At 45.0% G+C, this 23,581-nt stretch overlaps 1 protein-coding gene across 11 annotated transcripts in view; it reads right to left on the minus strand.

The window, feature by feature from the left end:
* EP400 (E1A binding protein p400) overlaps nt 1-23,581 on the minus strand; it is a 522,955-nt gene that overhangs the window by 395,068 nt on the left and 104,306 nt on the right. For 10 of the 11 annotated variants that reach the window (XM_078667964.1, XM_078667963.1, XM_078667968.1 and 7 more), the window contains exons 5-11: nt 22,302-22,750; nt 19,689-19,976; nt 15,976-16,161; nt 10,720-10,860; nt 9,844-9,922; nt 9,473-9,522; nt 7,566-7,620 (exon numbers count right to left, since the gene is read on the minus strand). In XM_078667964.1, coding sequence (XP_078524090.1) covers nt 7,566-7,620; nt 9,473-9,522; nt 9,844-9,922; nt 10,720-10,860; nt 15,976-16,161; nt 19,689-19,976; nt 22,302-22,750 — 1,248 coding nt within the window. The remainder of the gene's footprint in view (nt 1-7,565; nt 7,621-9,472; nt 9,523-9,843; nt 9,923-10,719; nt 10,861-15,975; nt 16,162-19,688; nt 19,977-22,301; nt 22,751-23,581) is intronic. The other variant, XM_078667970.1, reaches the window with a different exon arrangement.

Genomic DNA, 23,581 nt, shown 5'->3' on the forward strand with positions numbered 1-23,581 from the left:
ACCAGAAAATAGCAGGAACAGCAATCACAGCCTATTTCTGGCCCGAGATCCCTCTCTATAGCTCATTTGGCCAAGGGAGTGTGGACTTCCACTCGAAGCAAAGCAAGGTGATCCTCCATCAGTTGATCGAATGTTGGAGGCATGGAGGGAGAGGCAGTCTCATAGGGGAGGGAGTAACCCCTTCGGACTATTTGCGAAACCCACCTGTCCGAGGTGATGTCCTGCCAGTGGTGGAGATGATGGCGTATCCTGACACCAACTCAACACCCATGATCTGGGAGAATCGGACTAGTAAGTTTTGGAGATGGAGAAGAGAGAGAGAGAGAGAGAGAGAGAGAGAGAGAGAGAGAGAGAGAGAGAGAGAGGGAGAGAGGGAGGGAGAGGGGGGATTGTGGCCTGTTGTGACTTCTGGCCTCCTGACCCACAGAGTCGGGGCGAACCTCACCCACGAAGTGGTTGCAGAACTTGCGCGGTCTTCAGCCTAGGGTAGAGCTGGCGCAGTTAGAAACCTCTTCCATAGCCACGTAAGAACCGAAAGGCAGACGCAGAACCGGATGATACTGAGAGGCCCAAGGACTTGGCCACAGCCTGTGACTCTTTGAAGTGCTCTAGTGCTGCGTTCGCCCAGTCTATGAAGAGACGAGAGCCATCAAAAGGCATGTTCATCAGGTTTGATAGAAACCCCCCCCCCCCCCGAGAAGTCAGACTTCTCAGCGAGGCATGGCGCCTAACTGCCAACCACAGAGGAAATCGCTCTGCCCAGCGAGTCTGTCATGTCACGGCCACAGCGTATAGTAAACTATGCTGCATCCTTCCAATCTATAACAGCTTGGGAGAGGACAGCCCGGGTCTCCTCCGGGAATTGTAGCAGCACTTGCACAACCATCTCCAACTGCGAATGGGAGTAACAGCCCAATAGGAATGCAGTGTTTACATATGGCAATGCTAGGTTGGTGGAAGAATTGTTTTTCTTTCTGAAACTATCCAGTCTCTTGGATTCCCTACCCAGGGGTGCAGACGGGAACATGCCACGGGAAGTAGATGCTTCGACCACCAAGCTCTCGGGGGTTGAGTAGGAGGTGACAAAAGCTGGGCCACCTAGAACAAGGCGGTTGTGGTGGGCAACTGTGGGGCTAACAATTTTAAAAGAAGCATTTTCTCACACCAGGCTGCGGCTACAGCTAGCAACGACCATACAGGAGGCCCTTCCAGAAACCACAATTGTAAGCTACATTGAATATGGTCATTTTACAGCAGACTAACTGGTATAGGTTAACAGGGTTACGGTGTATTATCGATCTATTGAGTACAATATGGTGTACACGGATCAAAGAACAGTAGCCAAGGCAGTGCACTCAAATTTATGAGATCTGGTCTCCAGGACCGCCAAAATTGTGTCAGAGAAAATGCACTAGAAGAAGAGGTATCAAAGTATGAAATAAGAAAAGCAATAAAAACAGGACTATTGTTGGTGCAGCCACTAAACACCTACTCAAATGAGAAATGAATACAACAAAAGAAAGGCTGCATTAGAGTCTTCAAACTAAGGTGCCAGAAATGTTTACAAAATGCTAAATATTAGATTGATAGGAGGGTTGTAACACCATAGAGCTGAACTGTGTAGTGGTTCAAAGATACTGGGGAGAATTCAACAAGGTGCCCAAGTAGGTTTGTTTCTATTCACACGTATTAGTATTGCAGATCCCACTGTCCTTCTGAAATAAAAAGGTATTTATAAAAAAGGAATTTACACAACAATGGAAAAAAGAAAGTGTATTTGGCACTTTGCTAGAAAGACAGGACTGTATAATAATGTCTAGGTGATGTGTAGGAAGCTAGCTCTGTATTTACTACACCAAAGAGGAAAGTCAGTCCCCAAAGGTATGGCAGACGTTAAAGTAGATAATAGCTTACTCTCAATTTAGTGGTTGCTGAGCTGATCAGAAGAGGGTAGTGTGAATGCATTTGGTGTATATACCACATACATGGCAGGAACAGACACTCAATTACGGACTCTAGGCCAATGTGTATAGAAATGTTTTACTTTAGTTACTTTTATTTCTAGGAACCAAGTTAATGAATATGCTACTTACCAGTATGCATCTGTTCTTGGCATGTAGGGCTGCTGACATTCATATCTATAGCATAGATCGCCGCCTAGTGTTGGGTCCGGATGATTGCACATTGTTGTCCTGGAAGAGTCTTTGAAGTATCACGAGATAGGTGGCTCCTCCCCTGGACTACAGTGCGCATGGGCATCGACTCCATCCCCAGATTGTTTTTAGCCATTGTGGTGAAGATGGAGTGTAACAGCGTGAGCGATGACCATGCTAAGAGTAAGTGTAAGTTCTGCAGCCGCTACAGGCGCCGGGGAGGAGGGTGGGCGAAATGAATGTCAGCAGCCCTACATGCCAAGAACAGATGCATACTGGTAAGTAGCATATTCAGTTCGAGGCATGTGGGCTGCTGAATTCATATCTATAGCATAGAATATATAGCAGTCCCTCCATTAGCGGCGGCCGCCTGTGCCAACTGCAGCAGTTTGAAAAAGAGTTTTTAGAACAGCCTGCCCTACAGCTGCTTGGAGTGCACATCTACACAGTAGTGTTTTGTAAATGTGTGTGGGGTAGACCATGTGGCTGCTCTACAAATGTCTTCTAAAGGGATATTTCCAAGGAAAGCCATGGAGGCCCCCAACTTACGGGTGGAGTGGGCTCTTGGGGGGATTGTTAAAGTGTGCTTAGCTTTTTGATAGCAAATTTGAATACACTTAACGATCCACCTGCTTTGGAAATGGGGTTGCCCTTGTGTTGTGCGGAAAAGGCAACAAAGAGTTGTGTAGTCTTCCTAAAATCTTTGGTCCTATCAATGTAGTACATTAAAGCCCTTTTGACGTCAAGAGTGTGGAGCATTCTTTCTGCCACTGTCTCAGGATTTTGGAAGAACACAGGCAGTTCAATAGTCTGATTGACATGGAACTGTGAAACCACCTTTGGAAGAAATGTAGGGTTAGTGCGCAGCACTACCCGGTTGGAGTGAATTTGTATGAATGGCTCTTGTACAGTGAGCGCCTGGAGCTCACTAACGTGTCGCAGTGACGTAATGGCTATCAGGAAAGCCACTTTCCATGTTAAGAACTGAAGCTCGCATGAATGTAGAGGCTCAAAAGGTGGACCCATCAGCCGGGTGAGGACCACATTAAGATTCCATTCAGGAGCAGGTGGGGTCCTGGGAGGAATGACTCGTTTGAGCCCCTCTAGAAAGGCTTTAATGGCAGGCACTCTGAAAAGGGAGAGATGCTGCCTGTTTTGGAGATAAGCCGCTATGGCGGATAAATGTATTCGAATGGAAGCATATGCCAGATTGCATTTGTAAAGATGTAACAGATAACAAATGATGTTGTGCGTGGACGCGTCAAGCGGGTCAATGTTGTGGTCCACGCAATAAATGACAAACCGCTTCCATTTTGCTGCATAGCATGCTCTGGTGGTGGGCTTTCTTGCCTCCCGTATGATATCCATGCAGTCAGGAGGCAAGTTGAGGTAGCCAAACTCTAAGACCTCAGGAGCCAGATCGCCAGGTTGAGCTGTTGCGGATCTGGGTGCTGAATGTCGCCATGGCTCAGCGTCAAAAGTCTGGGTGTGAGGTGCAGCCTTCGATGCGGTACCACGGAAAGTTCTAGAAACGTGGTGTAGCATGGTTCCCCAGCCTCCACATCCGAGTAATTGGGCGATATTGGAACAGTGTCCTGACCACGTGGATTAGTCAGTTCAACAAGAACTGGGGAATCTGTGGAATCCTTTTTCTTCTTTAAAGGAATTGTGTAGGACTCCATAGGCTGAGCCAGTGTGATTTTCCGCTTGTAAATGGAAAGTTTACCGGTGTCGGCGTCGAGAAATCGTTCCGACTGCTCCTCCAGCAGGGGTTGTTGATGCTTTGTGCCTACAACTGCAGGGGTAGGCTTCGGCCCCGTGGACACCGTCATGGACGCCTCGACGACCTTCTTCGGCGCGAACGCCTTCGGTGCCACTTTCGGCGGCAGCGTGAACTGAATCGGCGCCGCCGACTTTTGCGGTTTTGCGGCAGGCTTCGGCGTGGGAGCATTTTTCGGATCGACCGCGGAAGCCTTGTCCTTAATGCGTTTCAATGAGTCCGACACCTGCTTTGTGAAGGATGCGGACGGTTGCGTCGACTCGACAGGTGTTTTCGGGCCACCACCATGTGCGAGGGCCGTAGTACTTTTGGCCTTGTCCGGCCGACGCGCAGGATCGACAGCTTTTGTAGCTCAGAGTCCCTTGTCTGTGTCGACGGCCTTTGGCGCCGACGTCTTCGGGTCGGCGACCTTGACAAGTGCTTTCGGTGCCCCAGTCTTCAGCTCGACGCCCTTGAGCGACTTCACCGTTTCGACAACCTTCTTTGACTTCGTCTGCGCCGACAGGTCTGAAGACGTGGAGCCGACCAAGGCGACAGGCGCTTTATGTTTCGACGGCGCCTCTATCACTTTTGGTTTTGTCGAGACCGAAGCTTTCTCTTTCGGTTTCGATTTGACTAATGGCGGCTCTGTAGAAGTGTCCGTAGCCGGGCCCGGAGGCGAGGCTGTGGATCTAGGTGCAAGATCTTGGGTAAGGCCATGTGGCGATCCCTCGACCTGAGCCTTAGCTATTGTCCGAACGGGGCATAGCTCCTCGCCTGAGCTATCTTCCGTGGCCCCATCGGCCCCATCGTCGTCTCCTACCTCATCGACTACGTCTTCAGTATCGAGCATTTCTACGTCTGCGTCTGCCGCTGGATTTGAAATCGGCTCTCGATCTTCCTGCTCGTCTGCCTCTTCTCCCTCGGTATCGAAAATGTTCACCGGGTCAGGTGCCGTCTGCTGGGCCGAAGTCGAATCGTCTTCTTGGAGCGAAAACGAGAACAAGCCATACAGTTGGCTTCATCGTGATCCGGCGACAGGCACTTGTTGCACACCAGATGGATGTAGGAAAGGCCTTTGGGCCTAAAAGAAAGTTTCTGTCGAATCCGAACTTGAGTGATCAAATATGCATCCGAACCCAATGGCGGAAAAAAACAATCTGGGGATGGAGTCGATGCCCATGCGCACTGTAGTCCAGGGGAGGAGCCACCTATCTCGTGATACTTCGAAGACTCTTCCAGGACAACAATGTGCAATCATCCGGACCCAACACTAGGCGGCGATCTATGCTATAGATATGAATTCAGCAGCCCACATGCCTCGAACACTCAGTTACAGGTAAGTAGACTTGTATGCAATACTTTCATATGACTGGCAATAGGTTTGTATAGCATCAATGAATACTTTACATGTGCATGAAATGCTTTTCAGTACAGAAAAAGATACTTTGGATTCAGGATCACACAGAGTACAACACAGTGAGAGACCAATGCAATCCTATGGGAAGAAAGACAGGTGAGTAACTTACAGGTAAATAGACGGTTTTGAGGTTCAGTCTTCAGGTGTTTTGGTTAACATTGGTCAAGGGTTGGACCAAGGTAGGTACTGAACCACCAGAGGCGGCACTGGGGCGAAGGGTGAAGAGGTCACTGGACCCAATGTTATCCTATGGAGGCTGGGGGCACCTCGAAAAGGCACGGTTACAGGTAAGTACCTACGGTGAGGGGCAAAGGCGGTTGGGGTCAGCACTGGAGGGGCCACCAAAGTGCACTGAGACTGCACCACAAGAGGCACGGGCGGCCGGGTACAGGGTGCATTGGAGGCATCGGGTGCCCTGTTGAAACCAACGGAGAGCCTGGGTTGGGGAAAACAACTGCAGGCTCGGTTCCAAAGGCTGAATGATTGAAGAGGTAAGTAGGATGGTGGGTGATGCCGGGACACCATCGGGTGGGCACACCAAGGCCTGGGACTACAGGTGCAGGGGTGTCTTTAGGAGTCTGTTTTTTCTCACCAGATTCGGTTGCGGTCGGTGGTACCCTTCAGGTTGAGGGTGCAGGCATCGAGGGGGAGGTCAGGATAGGTCATCCAATGCTGGATTCCAGGTCAGGATCGCCGGGGAGACTTCACTGGGTCAGTGGGCCACCTGGACTGGAGCTGTGGGCGTCTGGCGCAGAATGGTGCAAGTGCTGTGGATGCGCCTGGATTCGGAGTCCTTAAGTTAGTTTCTTGCTGGACAAATCCGGTGTCCACAGGAAGCAAGAGTCTTTGCTGAAGTCAGCGCAGGTCTCCAGGGTTCTTTGAGACTGCTGTCTGCGGGCCACATCAGTTTCTTGGAGCAGGGTCGCCGGAGGCAGAGACAGGCCGGTAGAGCTGGAGCAAAGTCAGTTGTCTTCGCCTTCTCCACTACTACACGGCTCTTCGGTCCTCCTTCGTAGGTCCTCACATCTGAGGCACGAGGTTCAGGGAAGCCCTTACATACTAAATTTAAGGGAGTTACTGAGGCCGGGCGCAAGTAGCCTTTGGGGAGAAGGGCACATCCCTGTGCCTATTGGGCCTAATTCTTCAATTCAAGTTCACTTTAGCTCCTGGCTACCCTACGGTGTGTCAGGCTAAGGTGGACACTCCTACTCTGTTTACTAATTTTCCTGCATGTCCTGCTGCTAAACATTGGGGTAGGACTGGGGGCTGGCATATCCACTGGTTGGAGCTACCCAAATCATCCCATCACCAGGTGAGAGCCTTTGAGGCTCACCGCCAAGGGTTGCTGTTCCTGCCAGGTGGCGGTGTGAACCACCTCCACGCAGAGCAGGCTTTGTTTCAAACCTACAAGAGCACAAAGGCTCTCACCCCATGAGGTCAGAAACCTGTCTGGTGGTGGTTAGCTGGCAGAGACCAGTTACCCAATACACTAGAGGTTGGTCGTTTTTCAGGGGGCATCTCTAAGATACCCTTTAAGTGCATTTTACAATAAATCCATCACTGGCATTAGTGTGGGTTTATTATGCTGACAGGTTTGATACCAAACTTCTCAATCTTCAGTAAAGCCATCATGGAGCTGTGGAGTTTGTGTTGACATACTCCTAGCCCATGTATTCAAATGGCTTCACTGCACTTACAATGTCTATGAATGGCACAGTCAATGTAGGGGGATATTGCTTATGCAGCTATGCCCTCACCTGTGGTATGGTGCACCCTGCCTAAGGGCTGTGAGGCCTGCTAGAGGGGTGACTTTTCCATGCCACAGGCAGTGGTAGTGGGCATGGCACACAGGGATGTGTGCCATGTCGACTTTTCAGTTTGGTCAGCACCAAACCACGCAGCCTGCAATGGAAGTGTGTAGGTGTTGACGTGAGGGGTCTCGGAGGGTAGCATAATACATGCTGCAGCCCTCAGAGGCCCCCTCTGGTCACCTGGTACCAGGGTACCTTTTACAGGGGACTTACATGTGGCCCAGAAGTGTACCAATTGTGGAAACAAAGATACAGTTTTGGGAAAAAATACAGGTACTGGGGCCTGGTTAGCAGAGTCCCAGCACACACACAGTCAAGTTAGCATCAGGTATCTGGCAAAAGGTTAGGGAGTAACCATGCAAAGAGGGGCATTTTCCTACACAATGCAATAGAAAAACCTTTCAAACAAAAATGGCACTGACCTTCCTCATCCATCAATGATAGGCTAATCTTTCTCTTCCTTCCAGGACTGGACTCCTGAAGAAAAAAACATACATGTTGACATGCTAAACAGCAAGGTCTAGTAGTAAAGGACTATGCAAACAGATCTAGCTCCAAAATGACCCCTTTACAGGAAGAAGGTTCAAAACCTACTGCCAGGAAAGATGGCAGAAGAAAAGGGGTGGAATCCACGCTGAAATGTGGCCTAAAAGCTCTTCATAGGGCAACTGTAGGGTACGTTGTAGGTTTGCATGGGTGGACGTGGTTTGCATGCATGTGGTGTTTAACCCCTCCCATGCTGGTGACGAACCCCAGCCGTCACGCTCCGCAGTGCTCGTGTGCGGATGGCGGCTGGGGTTCGTCACGGCCCCGCCCGGTTCTTTTGTTTACTGCACAGGGTGGAAATCGCAGCCGCAGCGAAGGGGTTAAACAGGTTATATTGACCTCCTGTGTATGTGTATTGTACAGTTTTTTCTTTCCTGTATTTTTTTAATTGATTGCCGCATAAAAACACATAATGTCATAGAAATTACAAGAGTATTCACTCACGATAAACCTTCAAGCAAGGGCAACAACACTAATGTAAGTATTACCATACCCAGGGGAACATAACTATTAAATCGAGAATATAGTCACTGCTGAAAATTCACATCCAATTCCAATCCAAAGGGTCTGCAGATTACCCCTCACCCAACCTATGTCACATAGGCAATAGTCTCCCCTGCTAACCTGCGAAGTGTACAGAGGATGGAACAATTGTGCACCGAATACATGCTCCCAAGGCCTGGTGCAAGTGGTATATGTTGCTGTGTATGTTATGCCTCGGACAATGACAAAGTTTGGCACAAATATCACCCAACCTATGTCACATAGGCAATAGTCTCCCCTGCTAACCTGTGAAGTGTACAGAGGATGGAGCAATTGTGCACCGAATACATGCTCCCAAGGCCTGGTGCAAGTGGTATATGTTGCGGAGTATGTTATGCCTCGGACAATGACTCAGTTTGGCATAATAAAATAAATGCAGTCATTGTCTAATAAACACGTACCACCCCCACTTCATGGCAGTTTGTCATCCGTGTTGGATTTTAATGCTGTCAGATATCTATCCAATATGTCTACTGGAGGGCCTCTAAAGCCCTGCACACGCAAGTCATTTCAGGCGTCTGTTTCTGCTGTCCCCCATTTAAGGGGATCCATTAGCCACCAATGTTGCCTCAGTACCTCTGGGGTATTCCACGCCATGGCAATATTCCATTTGACCAGAGCACACGCCAAGACTATGAATTTCGCCACATATTTAGTCTGGTTTGTGCTCAGCAGAAGTCCCGTGTTTGTGTATTGTACATGTGCACAAATTTAAAGATGTACCGCAACACATACCTGACCCCCAATCACACATTGTTTCGGCCTCAAAGCTTGGTCTCAAAGAACACTGCAGCACAGTTGAACGTATAAACAAATAAAAAGGAGACAAGCAGAAAATGTATTCTCTTGAAAAGCAGGACAGCAGAAATTAATTTCAGGAAAATTACTTAAAACACGAAATAGGCACAGAGCATCTGGTATGAGTAGGTAATGTTAAATGACCTTACTCTTACAAGGCGCTGCCTAACAATGACTTCTCCAGGACCCCAAAAAAACTCCAAGAAAACCCATTACATAGAATGTCAATTCAATGTATCTACTATATGACATTTTTTAACAAGAGAAAGGGAATAGCCTCTTAATGATTATGTTTTGTTTGTGTAATATAAGGTGCTTTACTAGAACCCTTTCAAATGGACTGGCTTGCCCCTTCAGCTCATATGATCTCAACCTGGGATGAAGGATGAAATAAAACACAATATGTATGTTTGGACAAAATTCAATAAAACAAGGTACTCACCACAGAGGTTTCAGATTTAACACTTGCTTCTGTGCCCTTTGTTTCGGAGCCTAAGAAAGAAGCAAAGAGCAAACTTAGACATGCAATATCCATTTGCTAAAAGTTCACAATTTCACCAGCCCCTATGTGTTTAAAGAATTATATGTTTCTTTGGAAAACACTGCAATAAGAATTCTACAAATGTGCCCAGGGAAGTACAACACAGAAACTGTGTTGCACTTCCTTTGTAAACACATCATCAATAGACAAAAACTATCAATTAAAACAGTTTGGGGCATGCAGGCTACCAAGCCCAATCAAACAGACTCTGGCTATTTTCCTGGTAAAGAGAGCCTGCAATTTTCAAGTTTCTATACAAACTGATAATTTACCTTTTTTGGACACCTTCTGCAAATGTAACACTCTTTTCCTTCTTTCTTCTAACTCTACTAGCAATTTGATTTCAACCACCTGCAATAAATAAATGACCAATGTGTGAAAGAAGATGCAAATATGTGCAACTTTATAAGTTGAGACACTAGCAATGTCTGACTGATTAATGTAAAATGGAGAAAACACAGTCATAGGTCTGGGAATGTGATAGCCAACAATAGAGTAATAAAATAAATGAAGTCATTGTCTAATAAACACATACCACATTAACATTCATTGGCAATTTATAGCACACCTTTTGTTTCTAATGGTAGTACTCTAGAGATAGTTAAACACCACAAGGTAGTGGATCGGCAGGCATATATCATATCAGAATTACCAACTTTGCATGCCTCGCAGGTTCTCATTCAAATGTTGCAAAAATCACATTAATTTATAAAAGGAGCCAGGGCTAAACTTACTAAGACATCAGAATTTTAGAAATACAGCAGCAAATGTTGGTCAAGACAAATGCAAAATTAAGTCCTCCTTGGATTAAATAAGTACAAATGAAACAATTGTTCATTTTAACTAGTGAAACATGTGTTAATTTTAACTAGTGAAACAATGGTCCCAGTCTGCTTCATGCTGTACTCAAAATGCATATAAAGCATATATAAGGAAACCTACAGCAGGTCTGTCCTCAGGGTAGAAGGCGGAGGAGGGGAGGCCAGCAAACATCTTGTTGGTGCCAGACCAGCCAGTGAATGTCTGATTACTTTGATATGCTCAGTTTCATGGATTCTTTGACTGTCTCAAAGTTAAACAAACTGCTCTACCATATTTTAATCTTGACAATAAACTAACCTTCACCGCTTTAGCTCAAGCCACCTTACCTGTTCGATGTTGGCCCAGAAGTGCTGGATTTGCTGTGCAGCAGATGCCGCGATGCGCCGTAGTCTGCTTTCTTCATCTCTCTTTGCTCTCTCTCCCAATAGCTGCTTCTCCTCACAGTGTCGGGCTGCCGTCCTCACAAGCTGAAACAAAAAGTCAAAGGGCTAAATTAATTCTTTAAGCAACATGAATTTGTTTATACAAATGCTTTCTGCTCTTTTGGAATAGTTTGGTAATTACTTTTATCGATTAACACTGCCAGGATCTATTGTTCACGAATCAGACTTAGTTAGTGAGCTCCTCTATTAAACAGAGGTAGGAAAGATCCATTATTTATATTCCTTTAAACATGTTTAAACTGCCACAGCAGGGTAAGCAAGAGCATTGTGAGGCACTGGAAGAAAAGAAGGAGAATATTGTCCTTCCAGCTGAATGAGAACAAAGGTAAGCGATGTTAGTAAACAGTGAAGCATTTAAACTAGGACTTCATTGTTAGTGTTGCCTTGTGCACAAATTTCCATACGTGGCCTGGACTACTGACATTTTACTTTACACAAGTGTAACATACTCATGGTTATAGTTTTTATAATTTAGCCTGGAAACAGACAAATATTTTACCCTCTTGTGCATTACTAGACCACTTTCGATAAATCATTTTATCAAGGAGAAAGTATTTGTTGCTTTTAAGCGAACAGGGCAGACGTTAGTTAGGTTTTTGTGCACAAACCTTTCTGGGACAGCTAGGCATTGGCATGGAACCACTGTGAAACTAGAGTTAACTGGACTCAATATCTGAAAGCACCATCTTATCACATATTTAAGCATCAATGAATCTCGCTGCACCACTTAGTTGGAAAACAATGGTCCTTACATGCCTATCCTATTCTCTCTTCACTCCATAGATATACAATTGGTAAATCCACTTTTGAACATGCATTACTGTAGATTTCAATTAATTGATTGGATGTAATTTTACACATTACTTAGACCTCTTGCCATTATGATTCTTGTGTAACTTGAAGACAACTTTGAGACCACTTTTGCTTTCAGCACTCTCTATCCCAGGCACCCTTTATTACCTATATAATATTACCAATTCATTTGCAAAGGTGTACTGAGAAAAGAGGTGAAAGCTTGTTTTTTGACTAGAAGACCAGAAAGACTAAATATCACACAACGTCAGGGTGGAATAACAAGGGCTTTCATGAAGGCAAGTACCAAGGAGAAGACGGAAGTTCCTGCGCAACTGGAGAAAGCAGCTTGCAGTCTACCAGAACATGCACCTCATGGCCTCAAATTGCAGTGTGATGCTTTCCATCACACCCAAAGCCCTTTACATTTACACTAAGCTAGGATGGGGCAAAAATCGCTTGGCAGCCACAGGCAGGGACGGAGTAAGCAACTGCACCTGTAAACATGATCCTATGTTCATTATAAACAATTCCATTTCCTTTTTTTTTTTTAATCCCTTCAATTGTGCTCTAAGGTCTGTCTGGGCCGAGGTGTACAAAATAGGGTAATTTAATTTGCTGTACTGATATGATTACCAGCACGAGTGCACTAATAGCTGTGGCCCAAAAACTCGGATATATGATGGAGGAAAATAGCAGGCATGTAATTTTTCCTCTTTCAAACACCACGGCACACTCCCTGCCCACATTAGTGCACATTTACCTGTTACACTAGCAAATCAGTTGGATCAATACATAACGTAGTTTTGTGAATGTCCTCGATACCCACTATGTATGCTATAAGAATATAGTTCTTTGCTTAATCTTTTGTTAAATAGCACCAACTAGGAATATAGAAAAAGTTCCAAATGTATGGTACACCTATACGTTAACGGCAAGTCCTACACTACTGAACTCAAATGTGTGCTTATACTGGTGGTTTTTTAAATATTACAGATTTTGACTGGTATTTGTCAACGAAGCACTGATCCCATCAGAAATTTCTAATTCTGTCCTTTACGACTCAATTACACAGTGGCAACGTACCTCACACAAACACTATCCAGAAAGTCACTTGCCTATATTATGCGTTTTGCCAAATTAAACCTATTTGTTAGCCCAAAACCTGTGTACTATCCAGATTTCTGTCCATTAGCTTGTTCGTGCCCCTTCACTGAGAGTCTTTTATCAGCTACCTGTAAGATAACACTTAAGTCGCACTGCTCAAGTCAGTCAAAAAAGACCAATGACTGATGTCAAAGTGACTGTAGGAGCGTGACCGTTTATGACATGGTCACCCCCACTTTTTGCCTGTTATTTGCTGTGATTTAGATTGAAAGTGCATTGGGTTCCTGCTATCCAGATTTCCAGTGCCAGATCTCTTTCCTAAAACTGTAAAATTGTTTCCCCGATTGGCATTACCATTAGCACCCTCTAAGTCCCTTATAAATTATACCCTTGGAACCTAGGGCCTGAGGTACTAAAGAGGGTCCCTAGGGACTGCAGCACAAATTGTACCACCCTAAGAGGTCCCTCATCAAACACATGCAAAACTGCCAATGCAGGCTGTGTGTTTTGGTGCACACCAAAGTGAAAACATGACATGGAACTCCTCCCTGTGTGCCATGTTCCCTAACACTACATGTAATATTTGTAAGTCACTCCTACAGCAGACCTTCAGCCCTAAGGAAGGATGCATTATATTATATGTGAGGACATATCTGCCCGATACGTCCCTGTGCTGGGCAGTCCCATTACAGCCAGTACAAGTCAGCAAGGAAGCCATTTTAAAACATGTGCTGGACCGGGTGAAAACGAGTTCCCCAGCTACATGATGGCTTCACTGAAAACAGTGATGCTTGGTATCAAACATCTCATACTAATAAACCCACACTGATTTCAGGGTTGGATTTATTAATACATGCTCCCAGAGGGCACCTTAAAGGTGCCTCCCCGAAAACCTACCAGCCACTCGTCACCAGAGACGAATTTCCGACCCCCAAGGGTGTGGGTCTTTGCTCTCAGAGGAGCAGAAACAAAGCCTGCTCTGGAAAAGGGTTGTCAAACCCCCCCCCACAGGTTGCCCTGCTGCTAGCATACCCAGGCAGGAAAGCTTCAAAGAAGCTACTGTCTTTGAAATGCAAGCCTGGCTTCCCTCACAGGAGAGGAAGCCGACCCCCCCCCTTGGCCAGAGCCCTTTGGCAAATGGACAGGTGCAAAAATTTGCCAGTCTGGTAGGTGTGCCCACCCCCACACTAGTACCACCCCATAAGGTGGCCTAACCTGAAGTGGGCACGACTTTTCAGAGTTAGTCATCTTTGTGATGGCAAACTTAGGAACTCTGGGACAGGGTTATGCCCACTTCCCACAAGTGGTTGCCATATAGGGGGCGTAGTGACCCCAGTGATAGGTAGCCCATTGGTTACTACCCAGCACTACTCTAATGCCCATACATCCAGTATATAGGGGAGCACCTGGCGATAGAAACACTTATCCTGCCCACCTGAAAGAAGAAGACGGGCGAGAAGAGTCAAAAAGAGCAAGAACAGAATACCCAGCAACTGACTTGGCGACAACCATGCCAGGCTGCCTGCCGACTTCAACCACTGCACCAAAAGACGACTTGTCCTGCAGCTGCTCGTGTTTCCAAAGCCTGGGAGACCTGCCAGCACTTCACCCAGGAACCAAGACCTCCAGTGAAGCAGCGGATCTGCATCCTGAAGGCACCCAAAGAGACCAGAGAGGACCATGAAAACCCAATGCCTAGGGACACCACTGCACCCGTCGCTCCGAGCCTGAGTTCAAGTGGGCAAACAGTGTCAGCATGGTCCCCAAGCCCTCCTGACACCGAGCCCACTATGGTTTCACCCCATGTGGATGCTCCACAGTCGCTTGCAGCCACTGTTCGCAGGTACCCTCTACTGCGACAGCCCAACGCCTAAAGACACCTCTGCACTCGTCACCCCTGGCCCAGGGAGAAGAGGACCAAAAGTGTCCCTATGTCCACGAATATTGTGAGGCCTGAGCCCCCCTGTTGGTTCAGCCTGACTTGCCTCCCAGTCAAGGCCTGCTGCCTCTTTACGTGAAGACCAATGCCCATAGACTAACATTGGGCCCCCAATGCTGTTTTGCACCCCTGCACCTCCCCTCCTGCACCGCCCCCCCCGCTGGTGGTGTTTTGCGGGTGCTGCCTTGGACCCTGCCCACCACTCACCTGGTCCTGTAAGTATCTGTACTGTGCCTGAATGCAGTACTGGGTCTTATGCCCATATGGGAACATTGCAGCTTGTGAAAAATGCACGGTTGACTTGTTAAATGAAAAAGTATTTCAACTGAAAAACTTACTTACCTGATCACATTGATTCTGGTGCCTACATATATATATAAATATGTGTTATTTTCATTAATTCGTGTGGATCTCGTTCTTGAGTCGTGTGTATCATTTATTGACTATTGTGTGAATTTTCAGATGTCTAAAACTCCTCTTTGATAAGACTAAGGTTGCTCGACCACACTATACCCTAGAAGAGCAACTTGGGACTGCTAGAGCAGGCCCCTGTCCACTCATAAGGGAATACCTGGCATCTCTGCACGGTATACCTCTTTTTGGAATACCATATAAAGAGCCAGCTTTTAACAGCGACTAAATTATCTTTTTTCCAAACACCTAATTAGTCCAGTCTTGGAAATATACAACCTGAAAATATGGATTACCTCATGTAGGTATAGTCACTGTCCATTCACCAAGCATTTACCTGTCTTCACAGGCGCCAACATGATGATAATTATGTAAGAACTCAAGGAGAGGGGTTGGCCTAACGGCTAAGGCGCTCAACCTCGGACCTGGGGATCTGGGTTTGAGTCTCGGTAACGACGCCAAAAACCCCCTGTGATTCTGGGCAAATCACATAATCTCCCCGTGCCTAAAATGAAAGTGTGTCCTCATGTAATGTAACTGGTGCTATGTAAAGCGCTCTGATAACTGATTCGGTTCGGTTCTAGTTCGCGCTATATAAAAACTCTGCAAAAAAAGAAGAACAAATAAAACCTTACTACCCTTCCAAATAAACTTTGACTGAATTGTTATTGTTCTAAGGTGTCACAGGCATCCGAAAAGAACACAGATTGCACTCAGTAGAAACATAGAAAGGTCAAGTGTAAAAGCTTTCGTAGGAAATGTTTACTTCAGAGCTAGAGAAAAGCACTGGCACCCAGTTAAATTTATGACTGGAGACCTGGTGCAAACAATGGTTAGAGGTCTTTAAACAAGTTACACCTCGACACGAGGAGTAGCCCTAATACTCTTACCTTCTTAGCTGCTGCCACTTTCCACCTTCTTTCTTGCGCAAAGTCCGCTGCCATCCACTCCATCTCTTCCAGTAGATAATCCCAGTGAGACTTCGGCCGCGGAGGCTCCTGCAGCTTGGGTAGCCTCCGTGGCGACCACAAACCTTCCTTCCGCAGTTCAGCTATACGTTGATGCACTTGGTTTTCCTAAAATGCAAGCATTCACAATATCACGGTCAAGCAATATTCCACATGAACGGTTGCAGAAGCACTTCACCAACACTCTTGTGCAACCTAGGGTTGCTGTGCTTAAATGTGCGTCAACAGTAAATCTGCATGCTCTGCATTGGAAGCAAACTGCTAGCTAGGCCCAATCATCTTGGAGGGCCTTCATGTGGTACCAAAGGTCTTTTGTTAGCCATTTTCACCAATATTTATTAGGGATGTTTCAACGTACATAGAGAAATTGGACCATAATTGTTAACATTGGTCAAAAATGTTTTAATATATTTTTTAACTACATACTTAACTATCATCTTACAATAACATTTAATACCTGTTGCTAACCCTTAAAATAACCCTAGACTTGCAGGGATGCGGAATTCCTATAGCCCGACGCCCAGGACTATTGTTTGGGGTCAAGGGCAAAAGTTGCATTGTGCATTTTTTCCTTGGGACAAGTAGGACCAAAACCCAGCTGCACAAACCCTTTGGCTGCCAGTTTGCAGCACCACATTATGGATCACAGAAGGGGATTGTCTGCATTTAAGGTAATATTTTTGTCCATATGTTAATGCTGTTCAAACTTGTATTTATGGTTCATTAGTTGAAAGCCTTGATTATAAGAGTGAGTGCTCCAACTAAATGTTGGAAGCTCTGACTGTCCTACTGACAGGGTTTCAGTATACAAAATGTGTGCACACGTTTTCAAAGTTTAGCAATATGAGGCTATGTATAATGCTCCCAGAATGATCTCTGATTTGATGCAAATATTTGCAGAAGCTTGAAAGCAAGATTGACGATTCCTTGCTTTCAAAATAAAATGTTCCTAAAAAAAAAAGCAAGAAAAAAAACATTATGCTAAACTACTAAATGTGTTGATGCATGCTAGTATTTCCCAAAAATATTCATAATGGAAAACCAGTGTAACTAGTTTCAATAAGATTATGGGAAACAAAAATAAACAAGCACTGATAAAGCCAGTAGGTCTGAAATTGGTGGTCAGCTTTTTAGATTAGTCAATGTGTGACTTGTTTTGGCATGGTTTTTTTGAAACCTTATTGGTGTGGGAGCTGCCGGGGCCTCACTATTATAACAAACATTGCCAAAAGCAAAAATAGTTTTTGGTCTCAAAAAGCACACACTGCCACAGTAGTTACTGGCACTGAACAAAACTACTTTGTGTGCCAATATGCTCCTTGTGAAAGAGCAGAATGCGGTCACTCACAGTGAAGCCAGCCGATACAGAGAGCGAGAGACAGAATTTGAATAAACACAAAAGGTCACGGGCAACGCTAAACCAAATTAGGGGCCCAATTATTAAAGTAAGTCTCATAAGTGCACCCGTGGTATATGTCCTTGCATTAACTGCAGATATACGGCTTTCATGAATTCCCAAGAATTTACTGAAGTAGGACAAGAAGTAGTACCCCTAGAAAATATTTGTAAACTGCATTTTAGCTTGAGCAAATATGCATGTGTAGATCTGCTCATTTTCCCTCCAACCACTTTTCCCCCCAACTCTGGAATAAGGTTTACATCTGCCATTGTCAGGAGTAAATTTCCAACATTTCCCAGCATGGGAAAAGATTAGAGAAGAGTTGCTGAAAACCCTTAAACATGCAAGTTAGTAGGTTTGCAGAGACTCAAAAGGGCCTTCTATCTCGGGAACTATTGATTACCACTACCATCAGCCCCAGTATGTAGATCAGCGGAAACGTGGAAACATAAGGGGATTGCAAGTATTTAAACACTACTATGGTATGAACCCTGGCATAATCAGAGAGGCTACATCAGAGCTCTTGCGAGATTGCTGCCATAATTTGCCACCCCACTACATGGCACCAAAGGGACAAGTGGATTTGGTTACAGGACAAGTAGATTTATGAAGCAACCTGCCCAATGGACAAGTAGATATTTTATTAAATTCCACACCCCTGACTTGCAATAATCTTGCTCCAACTCTAAGCTTTTTCCCAAACACTAACAACTTCTATTGTGACCCTAACCTTGACTCAAATTGTTATTTACCCTAAATCATCCCAGCCCCTGACCTCAATATCTACACTGCAGCAACCTTTCTTTACCTTACCTGAGCCTTGATTGCAACCCTCAAGTTAAACCCTACCCTTTACCCCTTACTCTAAACCAGAACCCTGTCCTTCACCTTATCCTAATGCCAATGAAACCTAAGAAGTGAAAATGTACGGTAAAGTACAACTATCAGAATTCACTATTATAATAATATTGAGCAACAGATTATTACTACTGTGCGAACTGACTTCATGAGACCAGCCACATGTTTATTTACATTCAAATTTCGAAGCCAGTGGACGTGCAGTGAACTGCAAGCTATTATACTGTCTGCATTGATAAAGCAGCATGGCTAGTATCCTACTGATGAAGGTAGAGTTTAATAGCTCCTGTGAGAAGTAAAATCTGTGAAATATTGATTTAAACACATTTGAAGAAACCGAATAACTGCAAGAAAATGAAAAGCAAACCTTTGAAATAACTGTTACCAAGAAAGTGTAGACTACCCAAAATAACACTGGCACTTATTTTGTCAAGTGCCTCCAAGAGCTGCTACAAAGTCCCTGCAGACATTTGATTTAGATGGGTTTCTGTGAAAAAAATTATGCAAACCACATACAGTTAACAATTTAGCTCAACTTGCTTTTGTGTTTTACCTCTTTTAAAAAGTGTGACTCAGCAGTTGAGGTTCACTGACATTAGATTTCCAATTATAACTGATTTGTTTTTTAAATGAAAATGTTCACTGCAGACATAAACGTCTTAAAAAATGGTTTTAGAGAAGTTTGCAACTCTTTGCAAAATTCTTCTGGGATCCAGTGCAAGGAAGTATTATTCAGCATCTATGGAGATCTTTTGAGTGACAGCATACAACTCTCTGAAGGAACTCTAATTCCATTTCCACAGCATCCAGTCCGAAGCCTCCAAGTTACTAGACCCACCTGACCACGCTGTATAGACCAGATACAAAAGAATGGGCACTTTCAGTGGCAAAGCTACTCTAAACTTGCACTGTCACGTCTCTTTAGCCACAGCGGCCAGCCAGAAAAGAATGATCTATGCGAAGCCATATTCAGATTCATTTATTAGGGTCAGTATTGAATTGCTCGTTTTAAGCTTTAATGCCTTTACCCTTTTTTCACTCAACTGCTGTAGGAAAACTGCGGCGTTACAGTAGACAAGGATTCCAGAGTGGGATAACACGTCAGTGAGCCACACTTTCAATGTCACCAGATTGGCAATATAATCATTTACAAAGGCCTCTATTTGATCAAAATCTTACCTAATTTTGCTCACCGTATTACATGTGCATGAAGGATATGAATTTGCGTGTACTGTGGTGCAGCAAAAAAAAATACTAGAAATGTTTCACAGTTGTGTGCTCTGGTCTTAGGAAATCTTGATCCCATTCCAAGAGCTCCACCACGAGTCATATGCATTTTATAAGTGCTACTCTCTTTGGTGGTGGTTTGAAGCCTTACCAGAGTTAGCTGCTCCGTCAATTTGCTCTCTAGCGGCTGTGTTGGAGCACTTTGACCTGGGCTCAGGCTTCTCTGAACAGAAGGTCCCGCAGAACCAGGTGATCTGGCTGCTACAGGAGACAAGGATTTGCTGGTGGCTGGGGAGATCCGCTTACTGGGTAAAGGTTGTGTGGGAGGTGGTGTGGTGTGCACCATGGTGGGTGGAGCGGCAGTTGTGGCAGGCAAAGAGAGGGGTGGAGGACGCTGACCCGGCTTTGCAGTATCGGAAGGCGGTCTCACTGCTACAGGCTGTTTTGACAAAAACACAAGTTAAAAAAGAGTTTCACAGACTGATTAGCAAGAAAACCCTTTAAGTCCATCAATGTTGTTATTAATACAGCTTACTATAGCGCACAAATCACCTCTGAAAAGGTATCTTGGCGCTAGCAAAAAAACAGGCAAACCTAACACAGAACAATTAAAATAAGATTATTTTAAGCAATTTTCTTAATTTGATGTAATCAGTGCAGATGCAAGCATAATGAGGAAGAGCATTCCAATAGTATGGGGCCAGGGAAGAGAAAGACCAGCCCCAAATCTAGTCAATCGGACACGAGGGACGATAAGTAGAGCTTTGTCATTAGAGCGCAGATCCCAAACTGGACAGTAGTAGTTTTGTTTTTTAGCACATGTAAGTAGGTCCACCGCCTGTTCCCGATTTATTTGTAAAGCAACAGATTTTAAAGATTGTCCTTTTCTTAATGGGTAGCCAATGCAAGGCTTCCAGTAATGGTTCTGCAGAAGAGCGGGAAGGAAGATTACATACAAGTTGTGCTGCTGTGTTTTGGACCACTTGCTGTTTGGACATTAAGGACTTATTGGCTGATGCAAGTAAGGCATTACCATAGTCCAATTGCTAAGAATCAAGGCCTGAACTAGGGTTTTCCTAACAGGAAGAGGGAGATAGGAGAAAGCTTTCTTCAGTAGACGCACCATGCTGAAACACCGGCCATTGGAGGGAATGAGCTGATCTTTCATTGGCAGAGACTGATCTATTTTAAGGCCAAGATTCTTCACTACTTGTTTGGGCATAGGGGCGAGGCCTAATTCTATAAGCCACCATTCTGTAGTCCAAAACTGCCCTGCTGTCCCAAATAACAATCAATACATCTTAACAACAGTTCTGGGGGAATGTGCCAGATATTTTAAGAATGTGCACATAATGCACTGCTGCAGAAGGGACTGGCACCCTTCTGAAACAACACCATTCCAAACATGGCATTAAAATTAAAAGTATAGGTATACAGCTCACCTAGACCCAGATAGGAGTTTAGACATTTGTCCAAATTGTCAGAAGTAAAAGTGGCATCACTGCTTCGGAGTACAGCCATTCAGTCCCAAACTATCACACAAACTAGGGGATTACGACAGTCTTTCTCTTCTAGAGCCGCTGTACCAGTTACACCCTTTACCAAACTGTGCTGGAAAAACATACAGGCAGCAGCAGAGGAAGGGCTCTATATATCCATATCTGCTCTCCAAGGAAGGGCCATCATTTTCATCATCCACCATTGGTGTATGTTTTCATAACACTCTATTCTCTTTCAGAAACTTTTTATTGATTATGATGGAGCTCTCTTGAAGAATGGAGCGGAGAATGAGGTATTTTTGCTACAAAAGCAGATTCTCCATCCACCTACAGAGCTGCTAATGTAGGGTCTTGCATTTGGAGGAGTGGGGCTATTCAGGTGTAGGTCTGGAGTACTTGGGATCAAACATAACAAGTGTGGGGATCTATGGAACAGAGCTTGTACAGGGCTGTAGGAATGTCGACTGATGAAAACGCAGGTCACAGAACCCGCCGGGGTGCTCAAAGGAGCAAGGCTCAGCGGTGGATGCAGATGTGAGAAACTAACAGATTTGGGATGACACCCGAGGCAAGTCAGGGAACTGAGACTTAAGGTAGGCTGCAGATTTGTACTGTCGAAAGATCGTGGGAGGGAATGGGGCTCATTCAACTGAAGATGCTGGGCCTAAGTGATAAGAGGTTCATACATAAACTTGAGAACAAATAGAGCACGCACATGGTTCAAGATCCAGAGGCTCAGAAGAACAGTGACGGAACATAAAGTATGGAGAGACAGACATAAGCATAGAGAGGCTGATATGTGGCTGAACCGAACAAGACAACTGTGTGGAGATTCTTGGAAAATAGTGTCAAATACACAAACAGATGAGTGGAATCAAGAAATGAGGTTGACAAAGAGGTGTGTCTACAGAGACCCACGTAACAGGGCTCACGAACATCTGCAGATACGGAGGACTGAGGAGAAAGACTAGGGAGTTAAAATGTGTAAAGATAAAAAAATAAAGGAACACAGAAAGGTTCATACTTTTACTATGATATATATACATATATATATATATATATATATATATATATGCAAATAAAAGTAATTTTTAATTAACACATTTTTTATTTAAAAAAATGTAATCAAAGAATTTGTGATCTGTTCCACTGTATAGCGTGAAATCCTTCCTACCACTTGCCCAGCTGGGGAGGAAGGGTGGATTTCAAGCCCCTCCCCACCCACCCCATCTCCAATCTGACATGCAACCCATCCTCCGATGTACCTGCTGCTGCAGTCCTGGAGCCTGAAGCTGAGACGTCTGCACCTGGGCCTTCCCTGGCACATGGAGTGACAGCGTTTGCTGTGGCTGCTGAAGTGGTCCAGAGAGCTGGCTCTGCAGGGGTGTAGCTATCGGGACAGCCTGCGGTTCCTTTTTCACCTGAACAATAGTTTGTGATTGTGCCTGAGGCTCCAACTGCTGTGGCTGTTGCACCGACGGTTGAGGAGGTGGCTGCTGTAATGTCTGTTGCGGGGGCTGCTGCTGTGTCGGTTGCGGCTGCTGCTGGGCCAGCTGCATGGCCATGGGGATGCCAGAAGGCTGCAGGCGAGAGGGTAGCTGTGGTGGAGGTGTATGCAGGCTGGCAGCGTTCTGCACTGGAGGCCCCTTAGATGGGTCATACTGCTGCTGGCTGGGCTTCTGTCCAGTCAGCTGCACAGTAGGAGGCATTCCACCTGCAAAAGACAAATGCTAGATTAACCACGCTCCAAATTTATCAGATTCTATTAGATTCACAACAGATCCTAAAAAACAGATCGCAAATCCAACTGCGTTTCCTAATAAGAGAAAGCTTACATTTTATCTGTATTTATTTATTTTAACAAAGAGAAAGGTATTATCACTTTTACAGTTATACCAGTGAACCAGCGGTGTTAACTTAAGCACTATTTTGACAGACTGAAATTTGTTCAAATGTTTGGTTGATTCACAATGAGCCAGCGAGCAGCTGTGGCATGCCACTGGAGGCCAGTGATTTCATACAGAAGCTTTAAAGGAAGGCAAATGGCAGTTTTGAAAACATGATTGCAGAGAATAAAATGCATAGGCAGAAATGTAAATCAGAAATGAGGCACAGTAGTAAGAGTGTGGAACATAAGAGTGAGAAGAAGGGTTTTTGCAACTTAGAATGGGAGGGTGGGGTACAGTAGGTAAAATGTGTAGAGATGAGCAAAGGTGGAGGGGGCAATAAAGTGGTTAAGGATGACGCCTACTCCTGATGCAACAAAGGCTTTGTAAACTCTGATAAGAATGTGTTGAGCTACCATCTGGAGAATTGATCTGAGAACAGTTTCTTTCATTTACACTTTAACTTTTTTTTTAAATCAGGAAGGACCATGCGTCAGAAAGCTTTACAGGGGTAGAGTCTTATTCATTTGTGATAAAGGTCTTCAAACAACTTGTGTAAAGACAAGGCCAATGGGCTAATTCCAATATCTACAAGCAATGCAGACTATGATACAGGCCTCGAAAAGTCTACTCGCCACGGCGAGTTAGATTTTATCTGG

This window comes from Lissotriton helveticus, chromosome 11 (assembly GCF_964261635.1).
Source record: "Lissotriton helveticus chromosome 11, aLisHel1.1, whole genome shotgun sequence".
Classification (NCBI taxonomy): Eukaryota; Metazoa; Chordata; class Amphibia; order Caudata; family Salamandridae; genus Lissotriton; species Lissotriton helveticus.